Here is a 17,597-nt window from a genome sequence, read left to right as displayed (position 1 = left end):
CGTTCCCCAGGCTTCATCTAACCTGGCCCCCGCCCCCGTATCCCCCCTTCACCTCCTGCACCCCACCCGCCTTGCCGCCATGATTTCCCCGCCTCGCGATCCCTACGCGCCGGACGTGTCCGTCTCCGCTATCACTTTCTCCAACCTCACCAATATCCACTACGCCCGCTTCTCCCACACCCCCACCCGCCCTCACCTCAACTCCCCGCTTCACTCCCGGGCACGCTACCTCGAACATGGCCTCGGCTCCTCCCTCGCTCTGCCCACGGCTGCCGCCGCCCTCCTACAAGAGTCCCTCCCAGGCACTCTTCCGGCCCTACTCGTCCCCACCCCGCTCCCAAAATCTACGGCCCCCTCCGCCAAGCACCACCGCTCCTCCTCCCCCGCCGCCTCTGTCCAACCAACTCTCTGGGTATTCGCTCCTGCCACGCTCCTCGCCCGCTCTAAGGATCTTCTCGCTCCGGTTTTCGCCATCGCCGACACCGGCGTATGGCACCCCTCTTCTCCCCCAGCGCCGACCGAGGCCTTTCTCGCTGCTCTGCGTCGCTCCATCCCCATCGCTCTGCGCTCCGAGGGCGTTCGCGTGCTCGGTGACCGCCTCATCCACCCCTCGGCAGGCCTAGCCTACTCGTTCTCGCTGTCGGTCCTCTCCCCTGCCGAGCCTACCGTTGTCGCGCGTCTCCGCGTGTCCAAGTCGCTCGCCCGCCATCTCCAAGACCCGGATTCTGCGGCTGCCCTCGCTGGCGAGCACATTCCCGTCCTCGCTGCCCCGCTGGGGACATCTGCCGTCCTCGCCGCCCGCGCCATCGCCGGTGATGCGCTTTCAGCCTCCGTTATCGCCCGCTGGCGTGAAGCAGGCCTCCTGCCACCAGGAAATCTCGAGGATGATGCAGTCGTCTTCCTCAAAATGTCCGACGGCCATGACGTCCCGTTTCCAAGGGTATGTGTCCTCACGGAGCAACCCCCGAGGTCTATCATCTCCCAGGCCTCCGCTTCCTCTGCATTGTCTGCCTCCTCTGCCGCGAAGAACGGCGCGCAAAACTCTGTACCGGCTGACGCGTCACAACAAGATTCGACCGCCAAGGCCGCCCAGCCCAAGTCGCCCGCTCGTTCTCGCAAGCGCCCACGCTCCCCCGGCTCTGCTATGTCCGATGTGCCTGCGGACGTTAAGACTGAACCCAAGCCAGAGAAGACCTCAGCATCTCGTTCTCTACCGCATCAGCTTGACCCACTCGCCACGCTTCGCGACCGCTTCGCCGCCGACGCTCCAACCGCGAAATCGCTCAACGATGCTTTGGAGCTTGCGAGGAAGGAAGGGAAAGCAGAACCAGTCCCGGTTTTGCATCACCCACTGGCACATGGCATCCCACCACCGTCGTTTGAACACCATGAGGACGAGGTTGGTAAACACACCAAAACGGAAAACGATACAACTTCCGAGACCCACAATAGCCCGACTGCTGGAACCAAGACTTCAGGAGCTGACGCCGAATCTAACACGAAAGCTAACAGGAGTAGCAACATAGCTCAACCCGAAGATGATCAAAAACAAGTTTCTGCCGAAGCGCCTGTACCAAACATAACAAAACGTTCAGGAAGTTCTGAAGGTCTTGATGCTTTCTTGTTGGATGGTGACACATCGGGTGAACAAGGCGGTTTTGATAGTGGTCCAGGCATGGACATGACTGATTTCACAGCCTTTGATGATGATGTAACAAAGTTTTTCGGAAACAGCATTGATGACCGACTTCCAGGCACAGACAACCCGCTTTCAGAGCCGGATGTGTCCGGGAGGTCGTTACCGCCCGAGCAAACCAACAGCATAGGTCGCTCTGCGGATCAAGATGCGAGCCTTTCGCAATCCAACTCAGATGGTAGTAAGCTCGTGCGAGATTCGGATATGGAAATTGATACAGATGAGCACAAGCCGCCCAAGGATACGCGCACTACTACCGGACGGGGTGCCGGTCGCTCGGCCTTCTCTGAGGACGTGATGGCTATGGCCCTTTCCGTTCTCCGCAAACAGCGCGTAATGGCGTCAAGACCCGACAACAAGGCTGTGAATTCTGAACTCAGCGGCATTTTTGAGGATGACTTAGTTGAGCGACGGCTTGGGCGCCTGCGCCCGGTTGGCGCAATCGGCAAGCGGCATACGAGGTCAAAGCTGATTGCGAGAAAGTTGCTTGTACCGAGCAAGGCTGACGTTTATTCCACCCGCTACACACCATCTACTACCGTTTCGAACTCGACCGCGTTGTATGGGCTACCTCCGCAAAAGCCATGCAAGGCGTATTCAGAGCCGAGCCGACTGAGTCTCATGGATATGTACATCCCGCGAAGAAAACTGAAGGCGTTTATGCGGCTGCGAAAGACCGGGAAACCATTCACTCGAGAATCTACATTAACACTTTCGGACAGTGAAGACAGCGACTCTTCTGATTGCGAAGATGAAGAGACTCGCCCCACCAACAGCAACATCTATAGTGGGGTAGGAAGGAATGCGAACGGCAAGACCGAAAACATTGTGGAAGAGAGTCGAAAGCACAGCGCTCATGCAACTGGGCACACGGATTGGCAAGCAAAAGGACACAGCGGCAAGAGCGAACCATCTTCGGTCAAGATCGTGGACATGGTTGCGGTTGATTGTGTGAGCGCGTGTATGGTTCTTGCTTCAAGCCAGTTGCTACCCCTGTCCTTTTCTCCCGTGTCGTACGAATCAGAGTCGCCGTCAGCTGCTGCAGAAAACAGCGAGTCCGGTGAGCCTCTTCGCGAGGATGTGGGTGCCAAATCGACAGAATCGCACGATGGGGACATAAAGCCTCCGAACTCTGCGGCTTCGAGGTCACAGCCAATTACTCAAGTGGCCTCTCCTGTCAGCTTACCTGTTGCCGTTGCGAAGCGCGAGAGAGAAATGCTCGCGCTTTTGACAATTCTGGAAATGCAGGCTTTCTCCATGAGCGAACTCGACCTTTTCCGAGACGAAAAAGTTTCCCAGAAAAGGAAGGCTTTCGCGTTGGGTAGCCGGCAGGACCCAGCACCAAGAGAAGAGAGTCAAAATACCGTGTCGTCAGCCACCGTGAGATGTGTCGTCCACGGCCTACCCCGCATACTGAATACCAGCCGAGCTTTCGGAAGCTGCTCGGCTGAACTGCGCAGCCTACACAAGGAAGTACCGGCCATGGAGATACGCGGCCCCCTCTCAGTGAACGACGTACTTGGGGGCAATTCTTCTGTGTTTCCCTTGGAGCGTCCCCGCGTGTGCGTTGGATACAACAACGATTGGATCGAGACCCCGAGCGGCGTTCTTCCTCTATGGGAAAAGACCGGGCTCGAACCCTACAGTGAGCGGAAAAATGTCGAATATGTAGCAGTCGCTCCGAAAGACATGGAAAGCGACGTCAGACTATTCCTTCGAGACCTTTCCGCGGCTTACGAAGAATGCTCATTTGGTCGACATTCAGCAATGCCGTTTGATGCTGTAACCTTAATTTCCAACTCGATGGTTAAGCCGGATCCAAGAGGGCTAATGAAGAACCCAGATCTATTGAGTGATGTGGACAAGGCCATGGCTGAACAGTACCACCTAGCCATCACAGGGCTCTGCACGAAATTGGACGCAGTAACAAGAGAGCACAGGAAGAATGCAAGTGGGGTAGCCACGAATATTGTGGCTTATATCGTGTCGCCCTACGAGAATGGTGACATGGCTGCAAATGTTGCCCTTTTGAAAGCTGTAGCCCCTTTGGTGAGTTCAATACCTGGGACAGTCCCATCTACAGTCGCCATGTTTGGATCAAATGTATTAGGAGGCTCACTACCACCAGCCCCATGGAGGTCTTCTCCGGCTTCAAAGAGTGTTGTGTCCATCACTGTGCGCGTGCTGCCGAGGGAAGTTGTGAATCGCCAGCTCTGTGGTCATGTACAAATTCGGTGTTTGCTTGAGAAATCTCTCCGACCTCAACTCATGAAAGCCGTTTCGTTTGCAGTGTTCTCTTCCATTCGGTCGAAACGGGTGCGGACATCGCTCATCGACGGAGATGTCGCAGGAGTTATTGCGCGCACAGCGCTTATGCCCGACGATTTGATGTCTCCTATGACTCCAGATATCGTCGCTGAATCTCCTGGGGCCCCCCCTGCTGCTCCAGTGTCTCCTAAGGGCACATTAACTGAGGAGAACGTCGGAAGCCCACCGACAAACTCGGCAGCATTACCTCATGCATTTATAGATCAAAGCGTGGCCCTCTCACCATCGTTTCTCCATGAGCCCGCCATTGTACTATCTGGAGTCGGAAAGCACTTGGGCCAAGTAGATGCGCGTGCAGACATTGTATTGCACTTGGCGTATTCGTTCTGCGAGAGCTCATCTCGCTACGTCTTCGTTTGGACGTCGCAGAGAGGCGAAATGCTTGACATTGCGACAGTTCCGATATCCAAGTTCGCTGTAGCGGCTTCTAGGAGAAAAGCGTTTTGGTGCATGTGGGTAAGAGGGCAGCGATGGAAGATTCCGTACGTCAAAGATATTCATGCGACTGTCACTAAGCTTGGACCTCTTGTTGAGGGCGAAGTAGATGACTGGGAATGGGTGCTGGCCAAAGTAATGCGCGCTAAAGCCGCCTCAGCGGACAAACATAGTGAAGACCAGCCAGATGAGAAGGTCATCAGAAGATTTCCACCGCTCGTTGATCAACCAAGAGGGGAAGATATAGCGGACTTGTACAGTGATCACCCCACGCCAGCAACACCAGGAAATTTGCACCATGCCAACCCCGGGGCAACTTCCAAACCTAGCATTTCTCTCGAAACCAAAATGCCAGGCATCTCATCCGTCTCAATTCTGAACGTTTGTGAGGCCGACGAGCAATTCCTGTTAGCACCAGGGGAAAAGAGTGACACCAATCAATGTGGATTTGTGCTCGTATCCCTTGATTCAACATCAGGACGGCGGAAGCCCCTCGCTAGTGCTGTTCTTGCGCGCTTCGAGGAGAAGGACATCACAGCCATTCAGCTGAATGTGTTCCGTCACTACGGAAAAGAACGACAGGGCGAAGACATGGTCGACGACAGGTCGCCGTGGGACGCCGCTGCTGTCGAAACCATTGCAAGCAATATTGCGTCAAACTTTCATGACTTGAGGTATGTCGGCGCACCGCCGAGTTGGCCCCAGAGCCACTGGATGAGCAGCTATCCCATTCATCTCGATGTGGTTCGAAGATTTCAAAGGCAAGTAGAATTTGTGCACGCATCTGCTTTCGGACCAGATATATTGGGCCTAAAATAGTTGTCGCGCCCCTTACTGAGCATGTTACAAGATGATTAGAAGGAGGCATCCATATCGACCTCAGGACGAGATTATTGATTTGTTGAGTGGTCTCACTGCCAGGAGATGCGAAATGTGACGCCAATAGGGGTCAGATACGACGTGTTAAGATTATTTGTAAATATTGTGGGTACCGCCTTAAGTGTTTATCGTTCATTTACGTCCAGAAAAAGAGTTTGCTATGCGGCTTACGTCGTTTCTGCGAATGAGCTCTTATTGTGCATGTAAGCATCATCATCTCACTCATACCTCGCAGACACAACCAACACTGGAGCTCCACTTTGCGCAGAAGGCTCTTGCAGAGTGCTACAGTTGGGAAAGAAACACTGGATGCTCGTACACGCCGTATTTGTATGTTGAGCATTGTGCGATGGCATACCGTCTCAACTCTACTATTCATGCAAGCTTTATGTGTATCTCAACTGAGCAGGGAACTAGCTGCCTGCAGCCAAGCCAATCATACATCAAAAAAGTTTCGTCATCAAAAATTGCCAAAAGTAGACTGCATTCGATGCAAGAAACCGAAGGCTGTACACATAAGCAAAGAAGGAAGGCCACGTTCATGTCGAAAATGCGTGTAACCTGTTGTGACACCATATGGAGCGATAGCATATCATTGTGACTCCTAAAGCAAAAATGCTTTAGGAGTCACATTGTAAACATAGCAAAAATGCTTTAGGAGTCAATGTATCAAAGCAAAAATGCTTTAGGAGTCACAATGAGGAGTATGATATGCTATCGCTCCTAAAGCAAAAATGGAAATGCAGAGACTTGAGACTGGTTTCAGCTTCTCTCCTCTAAAGAGAAGAAGACTGATGCGTGTACTCCTACGTACAGTATCTAGGCCCTATGGGTGGTACTAAGAAGAAGAGGTGCTTCAACTTGTGCAAATTGTACTAGAAAACCATGGTGTGTCTGCATTGAGTATTGTCAGTACTACACTTTTGAACCACTGAGAACACGGCCCAGGCCTTGGAACCAAGACTCACCTCCCTGCTCATCAAACTTACTTGGAACGAAAAATAAAAGTCAATAGTTCGATCAACAAGCGAGTAGAAGAACCATCAGGTGTGAAATGTGCTTCCACTAAAGGCATTTGTGAGATGGCGCCGTGCACATTCATGCACGGAGATACAAAAAAGCGACGGGCATCTCTTGTAACATTAGTTCTGATACGATTTTCGATGAGTGGTTTCGTTTTCAGTCAGCGCAGGCATCGCTTCGCACCTGTATCGAATAAAAGAGGAGATAGTTGATTCATGATTCAAAAGGATCCATTGCCAGTGTCCATGGCCTCTTTGTACGGATGTGGTGAAACGGCTGAGAGCGAAAGCAGAAGCCATGCGTAGCTCAGTTTTGTACATTCCCATTTACAAGGAGTGGTCGGAGAATGCTACTTGCAGCCAGTGATGGAGAGAATTTCAAGTGACATGGAGGCTTCTGGTCATATGGTGCCTCTTACACTGCATCATGAATGGTTGCGTCATATGTGCACGCAACGTCCGCACCTGCTGCCTGCTTACGAGAATCAAAATGCCTTGTACGAACTTAGCCTTTGGGCGGATTGCTGGCTGGCTCTAAGACTGGAACACATGACGTCTAAAGAGGTATTCGTGAACGGGAGCGAGAAAACACTCATAGGCTCTTGTACAAGGGAGATCAGGCATAACACTGATGGATTCGGCGATTTCACATGTGCATTCTTCTCCACATCAAGTACCGTCACTAGTGGTGCTTCGCCATCGGACAGACCATCATATCTTCCTCGTGTCGCAACCCCGATACCATGTAGTGCCCAAAGTCTCCTACATACTGTAGTGCTGTGTTCAGTGAGTGCAGCAGTCATCCAGAGGGTCCACGAAGTCCAGCCACCACGAAGAAGCTTTTAAGTTGGGATTTGTAAGTACCCGAGAGGATGGTCTCACAACTTTTCAAATTCCTTGTCATTTGTACTAGGTAATCGTACCTAGTAAAAATGACAAGGCCAGCAACCAAAAAGAATAAACAAGACATGACTCGAGTGGCACAGCACCTCAGTTAAACATGTACATGAGCCTGTTTGCTGCAAAAATGCACACAGTACGTGTAGGCATACTGGAAGATATATCAAAAAGTTCATGTCCGTGCAATGAGCGGCCCATTGGGAGAACGCAATCCACGTGCAGGCAGACACGCATTACTTGTGCTACATAATCCGAGCCGGACGTTCGAAATCAGGTGTCCGTTTCAAGCCACAAAAACTACCGGTGCAGAGAAGGGAAGGTTACTACGATTAGGCGTAGAAGTACCGCCGATGGACAGGGATTCGCGATACTTGCATATTTCCCAGAGATGCTTGCATTGCAAGGAACGCGATTGGATTTTGTGATTCAGTGCTTCATTCCGAGTATTTCTATAAGACCTATCAAAAACAAGTGAGCACCATAGATTTTAGGCTGCGGCATGAAGTAGTTGCGTATATGAGGTAAAAGTGATCTCCATTGCAACGCAGCACCATTTCACGTCATTCTTTTCGCAAATCGATGTAGTTAGCCTCTTTTTAAATAGTGAGATGGCGTTTGCTCTACAGCAAACATTACAGAACATGGTGCTTAAAGAACTACAAAACACAAGTAGTTTTTCACAGACATACTCCATACAAGATGCGGTGGCATGTGGGCGCAGCACGGGGGTTAGACGAAGCGCAGTGTGATGGATCTGCCTTCTCCGGTTTGGCTGCGAATGCATTTGGTAGGTGGGAGAGCGGCCCAACTGCAAAAAATTATGGTGCTGTGGCTATTCCCACATGGCCCGTTGAGACTGTTGCTTTGGTTTGAAGATGGCTCTCAAACATTTCCCAATTAAAGAGAACGATGGATCCGCTCAAAATAAATGGCTGCTGCTGTTGAAGTCCTGATTCTAGGAAACAACGCAATCCCGTGGCAAAAAAATTGACACCTGTGCCAGGCTGAGTTCCTACTGGGACTTGAACCCAGGCTTCGAGATTCAGAGTCTCGCGTGCTAACCAACTACACAATAGGAACCGTGGCTTGCCCTATTCAGGGGGTTAAATTATGCCTATTTTAACACTTCCATTCGTGCTCGTCTCAACAAACAAAACCGCTCCGACAAGCCATTAGCAGACCTTCAGCAGAGAACAACGCGCACCACCCTCGAGACCCTCCACCCCTCCCCGGTGCACCCGACACAAGCGCTCCCACCGACCGCCCTTCCACCACCGCCAGACATTACAGAAACCGAAGTCCTGCGCGCCGCACGATCCCTTAATCCCAGCTCCGCCGCTGGACCCGACCACCTCTCGCCACGTCTGCTCCAACTTCTCGCTCGCACTACAGTGAGCCCAGAATCCGGTGTCACAGGGCTCTCTGTCCTGACCCGCTTGGTGCGCCGTCTCGCCCGAGGTGATATACCTGACAGCACTGCTCCTCTACTCGCCGCGTCAACCCTCATTCCTTTGCAACCAAGACCAGACAAGATCAGACCCATCGCCGTGGGGCAGGCGCTTCGACGTCTAGTCACAAAGGTCCTGCTACCCGCCGCTCTCGATGACACACGCGACCTTCTGTCCCCGGAACAGCTTGCCAATGGCGTCCCGTCCGGTATGGACGCCATTGTGCATGACTGTCGCATGCTCATGACGAGGCACGGTCGCGATCCCCAATATGTCCTCGTCTCGGTTGATGCCACAAATGCGTTTAACACCTTTAGTCGACAGTCCATGCTCGACCGGATGCCGATTGAAACGCCAAGCCTTGCACATTTTCTCAACCTCATCTATGGACGCACTGTACCCGACCTCGTCCTGCCATCATGTCCCCGAACCCTGCTAAAAAGCCGGCAAGGCACCCAGCAGGGAGACCCCGCCGGCATGCTCCTGTTCTCTTTGGCCGTACAACCTCTCATCCGCCGCATCAGCAGGGACTGCGACCTCCTCCTCAAAAGATGGTATGCTGACGACGGAACCCTCATTGGCACGATACAAGAAGTCAAGAAAGCGCTAAAAATAATTCAAATTTTTGGCCCCAGCATTGGCTTCTCCATGAACGTCTCCAAATGTCGGGCCTTCTGGCCCACAACTCAGCCCCCCCTCCTCGAACTCTTGACCCGCTCTTTTCCCCTGTCCGTCTCGCCAGGGGGAGGTATTGTAATTTTAGGCGCCCCGCTCGGTACTGATGATTTTATCAGAACCAATCTGGATACCAAAAACAAGTCGGTTTCTGACTCTCTGAAGCTGCTCGACAGTATCCCTGATGCACGGATACGCTTCCATTTGCACCGATTGTCTGGCTCCGTGTGCCGCGTTGAACACGTGTATCGGCTCACTCCACCCCGCCTTTCCCTGGCGTCAGCCCTTCGGTTTGATGAAGATCAACGTGCGGCATACTCTCGATTCAATAATGTTCCGCTCTCCTCGTCTATATGTGTACAAATTGGGCTCCCATTTCGTCACGGTGGTCATGGGTTCACGCCGTTAGCTCCTTTTGTGCACGCCTCGCACGCCGCTAGCCTCCTCGAAGCAGCCCCGATACGAATAGACGGGCCCTCAAACCCAAGTGTTTCATTCTATCGTTCGATGGCTCGCAAGCATCTGGTGCATGTGCTTGCGTCACTGAACCCCGAGGTCCGAACTCGAGGTATCCTCTCCACTTACTCCGACTTGGGCCCCTTCGAACCAGAAGCTTTATTGAGTCGACCTGAACGAGTACACTTTACCCTATCTCAGGCACTCCACGGAGCTTTCTCGAGGATGTATTGGGAAAAGAGGGCTTGGGATCAACATCCAAATCCTTCTTATCATAGCGCAACTTCAGTCCGCCGACGCGCTCGATATAACTCCCTTCTCGCTCCAGGAGGAGCATCGTTTATCTGCGCCCACCCGTCATTGACTACTAGAGTATCAAGCGCGGTCTGGTCCTGTATGCTCCGACGCCACCTGGACACGCCAGTGTACGACGACTCCCGCTCCCCCCTAACGTGCTCTCACTGCGGCCGTGCAATGGACGCGCGCGGAGACCACGCCGCCAATTGCAAGCATGGGTACGGCGTCGTACATCGCCACAATATTGTCAGAAACACTCTTGCCCGATTTGCGTTCCGAGCAGCAGGCCTGGCCTGCGACCGTGAGGTCCCGTTCCTCATACCAGGGACTGCACATCGCCCTGCAGATATCCTTGTGCAACCGGCCCCGCCACCCGCCGGAGCACTTCCCGACCGCCCGACCGCCTATGATGTCACGATTCGAAACCCGTATACAGCCGCCAACCTTTCTCTCGCTGCTCGGTCCGTAGCCGGCGCCGCTGATGCCGCGCACACGAGCAAAGTGCAGACCCACCAACGCATCATCCGTGCTGCTATGCATCTCGAGTCTGCTGCGCCGCTTCCCGTGCTTGACTGGCATTTCATGCCACTCGCGTTTGATACGCTCGGCGCGTGGAGCGCGCAAACTACAGCTGTCCTTGAAGACGTCGCGCATAAGATTGCTACTCGCACTGGGACTACATATGGCATCGCCAAAACGCGCCTCGCGCAACGCCTCAGCTATGCAATTTGGTCCAGTGTCGCCTCGGCGACGCTTGCCCGCATGCCGCTTCATGGGACGGCTCCTCCCTGTACTGCACAAGTGTAAGCCCTTGACGTCCGCCCGCATGATTCTGCATCGGCCCACCCTAAAATTTGAATAAAATCACCCCCCGCTCCTTCCCCCTTTCACCACTACCGCCTTCCACATTGATTCGCCGCGATTCATAATCGCACTCCTTCATCCGCTTGTGTCACTGCCGCGTTACATTTCCTATCTGTGCCCTGTACGCCTACCTGATTTCCTCCTCCCTCCCTCTCCTCCGTGTTGTCTAACTTAAGCAGCATTTCTCACCATGCCGAACGATGGAGCCGGGCCGTCAAGCGCCCCCAAGGCGGAGGACAAGAAGCCAAAGACTGACTTTTCGACCGCGATCATGGACAAGAAAAAGGCTCCCAACCGCCTGCTCGTCGATGACGCCACTAACGATGACAACAGCGTCGTCGCGCTTTCGCCAGCCAAAATGGAGGAACTGGGTCTCTTCCGCGGGGACACAGTGCTGCTGAAGGGGAAGAAGCGCAAGGACACTGTTTGCATTGTACTTGCAGATGATGATTGTGACGACGTCAAGATTCGCTGCAACCGTGTAGTGAGGAACAATCTGCGTGTGAGACTGGGAGATGTGATTTCAGTTTCTGCTTGCCCGTCGATTCAGTACGGCAAAAGAATTCATGTCCTGCCGTTTTCTGAGGATCTAGAAGGGCTCGCAGCAGACTCTGATTTGTTTGGAGTATATCTGCGACCGTACTTTTTGGAGGCTTATCGCCCGGTGCGGAAAGGAGATACCTTCGTGATTCGAGCTGCTATGCGCGCGGTGGAGTTTAAGGTTGTGGAGACGGATCCTGAAGAGTTTTGTATTGTGGCTCCGGACACTGTGATCCACTGTGAGGGTGAGCCGCTCATCCGGGAGGATGAGGAGAAGGCCGACGATGTCGGGTACGATGACATTGGGGGGTGCCGGAAGCAGCTCGCACAGATCCGTGAGCTTGTGGAGCTTCCGTTGCGTCATCCGCAGTTGTTCAAAAGCGTGGGCGTGAAGCCGCCGCGTGGAGTGCTGATGTATGGGCCGCCAGGTTCAGGAAAGACGCTAATTGCTCGTGCGGTGGCGAATGAGACAGGCGCATTTTTCTTCTTGATCAACGGGCCGGAGATCATGTCGAAGCTTGCTGGTGAGTCCGAGTCGAACCTCCGCAAGGCGTTTGAGGAGGCGGAAAAGAACTCGCCTGCCATTATCTTTATTGATGAGATCGATTCAATTGCGCCGAAGCGTGAGAAGACGAATGGAGAGGTAGAGCGGCGTATTGTGTCGCAGCTGCTGACGCTGATGGATGGGTTGAAGTCTCGCGCGCATGTAGTCGTCATTGCGGCAACGAACCGGCCGAATTCGATCGACCCTGCTCTTCGTCGCTTTGGTCGGTTCGACCGGGAATTGGACATTGGAGTACCGGACGAGACTGGTCGGCTTGAGATCTTGAGGATTCACACGAAGAACATGAAACTGGACGATAGCGTGGATCTTGAATCAATTGCGTCTGAGACTCACGGGTTTGTTGGAGCTGATTTGGCGCAGCTTTGCACGGAGGCGGCGCTGCAGTGCATCCGCGAGAAGATGGATGTGATCGATCTTGATGACGATACGATTGAGGCTGAGGTGTTGGACTCCTTGGCTGTGACACAGGCTCACTTCAAGTTTGCTTTGGGAACGTCGAACCCGAGTGCCCTTCGGGAGACGGCTGTGGAAGTGCCGAATGTGACGTGGGACGATATCGGTGGACTGACGAAGGTGAAGCAGGAATTGCAGGAGACTGTCCAGTACCCTGTGGAGCATCCGGAGATGTTCGAGAAATACGGGATGTCACCGTCCAAGGGAGTGCTGTTCTATGGGCCGCCGGGAAGTGGAAAGACGCTGCTCGCGAAGGCGATTGCAAACGAGTGCCAGGCGAACTTCATCAGTGTCAAGGGGCCGGAGCTGTTGACGATGTGGTTCGGAGAATCTGAATCGAATGTACGAGAGCTATTTGACAAGGCACGCCAGTCTGCGCCGTGTGTTTTGTTCTTCGACGAACTGGACTCGATTGCGCGCGCTCGCGGGTCATCTGCCGGTGACGCAGGAGGAGCTGGTGACCGTGTGATCAACCAGATTCTGACCGAGATTGACGGAGTTGGGGTGAAGAAGAATGTGTTCGTCATTGGAGCGACGAACAGGCCTGACATTTTGGACCCTGCCATCATGCGACCTGGGCGTCTTGACCAACTGGTGTACATTCCGTTGCCGGATGAGGAGTCACGCGTGCAGATCTTCAAGGCTGCGCTGAAGAAGTCTCCGATTGCCGAGGATGTATCCTTGACAGAGTTGGCGAAGGCACTTGAAGGATACTCCGGAGCAGATATCACTGAAATTTGCCAGCGGGCGTGCAAGTTTGCTATTCGTGAGGCCATTGCGAAGGAGCAAGAGGCCGAGAAGCGTCGCCTGGAGAACCCGGAAGCAATGGACGAAGAGGAGGAGGACCCTGTTCCGTACATCACACGTGTCCACTTTGAAGAAGCAATGCAGTATGCGCGACGGTCTGTGACGGATGCTGACGTGCGTAAGTACGAGATGTTTGCGCAGAAGCTGCAGACTACGCGTGGCTTTGGAAACGAGTTCAAGTTCGGCGACTCTGCCGCGGCAGGTGGTCCGGCTGGAGGTGGACCGGCTGGCGGAGATGCAGGATTGGCCGATGCGGATGGTGATGAGGACTTGTATTCCTGATTTTTCTCTCCCACTACCGCCGTTGTAATATGCTGGAGCACGTCTCTCATCTACTTGAGATTTCATGTAAAGAGACATTGATTGATTGAAAAAGAAAAAAAAAAAAAAAAAGCATTTGAATAAAATTACCCACCGCTTTGCGATTTGGTCCAGTGTCGCCGCGGCGACAATTGCCCGCATGCCGTGTCATGGGTCGGCTCCATCCTATCCTCCGCAAGTGTGATTCCTTGACGTCCGCCCGCATGCCACTGTATCGGCCCCCCCTTGCATTTGAATAAAATTACCTACCGCCACGCAAAAAAAATATATTACCCCCCCCCGCCACGCCAAAAAAAGGGGGTAATTTTGTTCAAACCGCCCCGCCAAAACAAATTACCCCCCTGCCCCGCCCCCCCCTGGAATGAGTCAATTGAGGAGGTTTGCATAAATCAGCACTCTTGTCACCTCACACTGGCGATTCTCATAAAACGTGAAAGCACTGATCAATGTGGGCCAGTGAAGACTTGTTCGAAAGCGGGTACAGCCCCCCATCCAACGGCCGAGTTTTGCTCTGCACATGTTTTCAGCTAAAATGCTATTAATGTTCGTGAAATGGAGTCAAAATTGGGGATTTATGGAAGTACAGTATGCTAAAACTTAAAAAAAACTAGAGAATTTACACAATCGCATTGTCGCACACTTAGCGCTTGGATTGTGACATAGCATGGAAATATTTCTTGTGAAAAGCCAAACAAATTACACGTTTAGGCAAAATAGTTTTCATTTATGATATGAGGATTAGTGTTTTTATATATATAAGAACATCTCCACCGGATCATGATCAAATTACCAAACTACCCATTTTCTGATTTGGCCCAAAAGTACTGCCCCACCAACAAGAAAAATGCCAAAAATTGTGGCCATTGCTATTTCGCGGACGCAAAAAAGGGGGTTTTGGTCAGATGGCCAGCCCAAAGAATACCAATTGAATTTCGGGAGATACATTTTCTGCTTTGGTTGGAAAGATCGTGATGATGCCCAAAGCCCGCCTACCTTCGAACATGTCGCATTCCTGTCCCCCTCTGACTTGTTCGATCTTCCAAGTCATCTGCTGACGACAATTATATCCCAGAGATCACCTCTTGCCAGTTTCCTGACCGCAAGGGCCCTTGATATCGCGATGATGGTTAATCCGCCGTCGACGGTTCACCGCAAAGGGGCGCCAGTTCATTGCAACCAAGAAAAATTGGTCCTAATTCAGGTCTGGGACACACCCGATGGGACGAAGACACAGGAGAAGAAACTGGAGATGGACCCCTGTCTCCTCATCAGTGTCGAAGGCGAACGACCGTCGATATGGGGCGCCTCAGCAGTGACCATGAGGACACGGTCATTGGGACGGACAGTCGTGAAGGAGACGCAGTGGGAATCACGTCGCTAACGGATGCGGTAGAGGAGAATTGGGACGCTTTCTCGCAACAAGCAGAGAGATCTGGTGTCTACACAAGCGGATCAGGTTATTCATTCGGTGGGACTTGGGCAGCTTAGCTTCTTTACTTTTTTGCCGTCCCGTCTCCCTCTGATACACATGCATAATTAATTCCTGAGAGAGGGGCACACGTTCAGCGTCGCATGCAAATGCGCGCACAAGGAAGCGTTCCCCTCCCAGGCCTGGTAACTCGTCATAAATAATTGCTGCCACTGGGCCAGGCAGAGTTAAGACTTGCATCGCCGAAGTAGAAATTGCTTTCCAAGTGCTATGCTTCAATTGGTCACTTTTCCCGGGAGTGTTCCCGTAGATCCGAAAACCCGTTATGTACTCCTGCAAAACTTTTCCTCACTATGTTTCACCCAAAAGCTTCGCATCTTCCCCTAGATCTCCCCCATGACAATCATCATGGAATATCTCTCACCCAAGGTATTTACTCCCAAGAAAATCAGTGTGCGCGGCTCAGGATTCACTCCTATTGAAGATGAATCTATTTCCAAAGCGTGGATCTCTGCATCAGAGGACTCTATTGTGGTCTTCGAGCAAAAAAAGAATGAATATTTTGCCAGTATTCAGTCCCTCTACAACGAATGGTTCAAACCCGCGAACCGTGACCATAAGTTGATGGAGTCCATCCAAAAAGATGCACGGGTATACACGGAAAATCTATCGCGTTTCGGGATGCTTAGCGTGTGTGTCATGTTTGAATCCCAACGACGCGTCAGGGGCAGACATTTCAAAGATGGTAACTGCCTTTTACAATGGTATCGAGATGGAGAATATTCAAGATTACTGCCGGAAAGCTTTTCGATTTCTTCAAGCCCATTAAACACTTCGAAATAACGACAAGTTAAATTCGTCAACCGCGAAGAAGACCAGAGATGGTAAAACATTTTCGGAGGATAAAAATCAACCTCGTTGTTGTTATGAAGATATATTAGAGAATATTACTCCGTCAATCCTACCTGATCAAACCCAAAGTCGCGTCACTCGAACCATTGTCCCAGTAGGTCGACCTTCGTAACAGGAAATAGTCGAGTAGATTATGTGAGAATACGAGGGGTAACCCCGGCGCAGATACAGTTTTGTCACTCTTACTTCTTCCAAGCTCGTTTTAGAAGACTACCAAAGCAATCAAAACAGCCTAATTACCCCTGACGATATGTTACCTGGCACTCCAACCCACGGGTACCTCTAAGTTTGGCGCTCCAGCTCAAACGATGGTCAAAGTAATTACATTTTGGGACACATGGCACTCCATCACACACGTGCTCTAGATATCAGGCTCTCCTGCCCACAGACACCCTTACTGACACTCTAAACACTTCCTTGTCATCGCTTAACTCGACGCGGGCCCAGCCCTTGCGATGCTACAAGTACAACGAAGGCAACTGGGCTATGGCGGCTATCGGGAAGCGCGGTGGTACGTAAGATGCAATTCAGTAGTTACTTTACCCCTTGAGCAGTTTGAGAAATTATGTCTCCCTTTCCTCTAACCTTGGGGGTCGCTTTTCTATGCTTATATAGCCTTTTACACCACTCTAAATTGTACTAATTACGCATGTTTGTGTCTGGAAACCTCCAATAGGTTCTAAACCTTCTAGATCATCCAATAGAATTTGGTGACGACATCAAGTTCTAATAAAATTACGCCGCACCAATAAGATCACTTCTACACACTACAGTACAGCACACGTGTTGCGCTGTTCAGCGACGTACGGAGCATTCTTGAGGCTAGCAGCGTGCACTCCGGGTGCATCTACAGTACAGTACATGTACAGTATATGAACAGTGCATGTACAGTACATGTTTGTTGCAGAGACGGGGCGCGCGCAGCGAGGGCATGTGCGACACTTGTGCGGGGTCGAGGGGGGAGACGGTCGAGGGAGAGACGGTCGAGGTGGAAGAGGTGACGGGGATGCGGATGGAGCTGGGGAAGTCATGATGAAGACGAGACTGACTGTATTTCGGCTGCTGCTTGGAATTTGGACGGGGGTCGTCGTGCCGAGGAGCACGACCTCACTGACGGGGAGGTAGGGACGATGACCGTTCGTTCTGATACCGCTTCGATCAGATTTGTTTATCGACGGAAGGACACAGGGAGAGCAGAAATCCTGCTGCCGAAAATTTAGTTCTGAAACTGTGGTAAGAATGTTAGGCTCGAGCGGAAGCTGAGGCCCGGTTTCCCTGAACGTGCGCAGCGAAGGGAGCGGAACGGAGGTGATCGAGCGAGGCAAAGCGAAAGGCCACAAAAGCCACCGGGGGTCTTGTCTCGTGAGGGCGTGAGTAACCCCCGGATTTCTAGTCCCTTTAATTTCCCCTTGATTCAAGTACGCGTAAAAATTCCCGTTTGTATTTTGGGACCGGCGGCGCACTGCCGCGGACACTGCCAGTCGTTTATGGCTAGCGCCGTCCTCGCTGTACCGTGCCCACGACACACACCCCGTCGGGCCACGTTCGACGGCGGCCTGCGGCGGCTGGC

The 17,597-nt window shown here is 52.3% G+C and overlaps 2 protein-coding genes; both read left to right on the top strand.

Moving 5' to 3' along the window:
- The first annotated feature begins 79 nt into the window (after positions 1-79).
- On the top strand, positions 80-5,473 carry CHC_T00003964001 (hypothetical protein). XM_005715215.1 is given in 2 exon segments: positions 80-5,278; positions 5,279-5,473. The coding sequence occupies 1 exon segment, from the start codon at positions 80-82 to the stop codon at positions 5,276-5,278; it is 5,199 nt and encodes a 1,732-aa protein (XP_005715272.1). The 3' UTR covers positions 5,279-5,473.
- Positions 5,474-11,190: 5,717 nt separating this feature from the next.
- CHC_T00009108001 (transitional endoplasmic reticulum ATPase (valosin-containing protein)) lies at positions 11,191-13,758 on the top strand. XM_005715214.1 is given in 2 exon segments: positions 11,191-13,647; positions 13,648-13,758. The coding sequence occupies 1 exon segment, from the start codon at positions 11,191-11,193 to the stop codon at positions 13,645-13,647; it is 2,457 nt and encodes an 818-aa protein (XP_005715271.1). The 3' UTR covers positions 13,648-13,758.
- Positions 13,759-17,597: the final 3,839 nt, after the last annotated feature.

Source organism: Chondrus crispus, genomic scaffold (assembly GCF_000350225.1).
Source record: "Chondrus crispus Stackhouse genomic scaffold, scaffold_208, whole genome shotgun sequence".
NCBI classification, from domain to species: Eukaryota; Rhodophyta; class Florideophyceae; order Gigartinales; family Gigartinaceae; genus Chondrus; species Chondrus crispus.
The sequence above is the reverse complement of the archived record's forward strand: the minus strand, read 5'-3'. Positions and strand labels throughout refer to the sequence as shown.

Coding starts and splice junctions, on each gene's coding strand:
- CHC_T00009108001 (XM_005715214.1), top strand. CDS start 11,191: ATGCCGAACGATGGAGCCGGGCCGTCAAGCGCCCCCAAGGCGGAGGAC.
- CHC_T00003964001 (XM_005715215.1), top strand. CDS start 80: ATGATTTCCCCGCCTCGCGATCCCTACGCGCCGGACGTGTCCGTCTCC.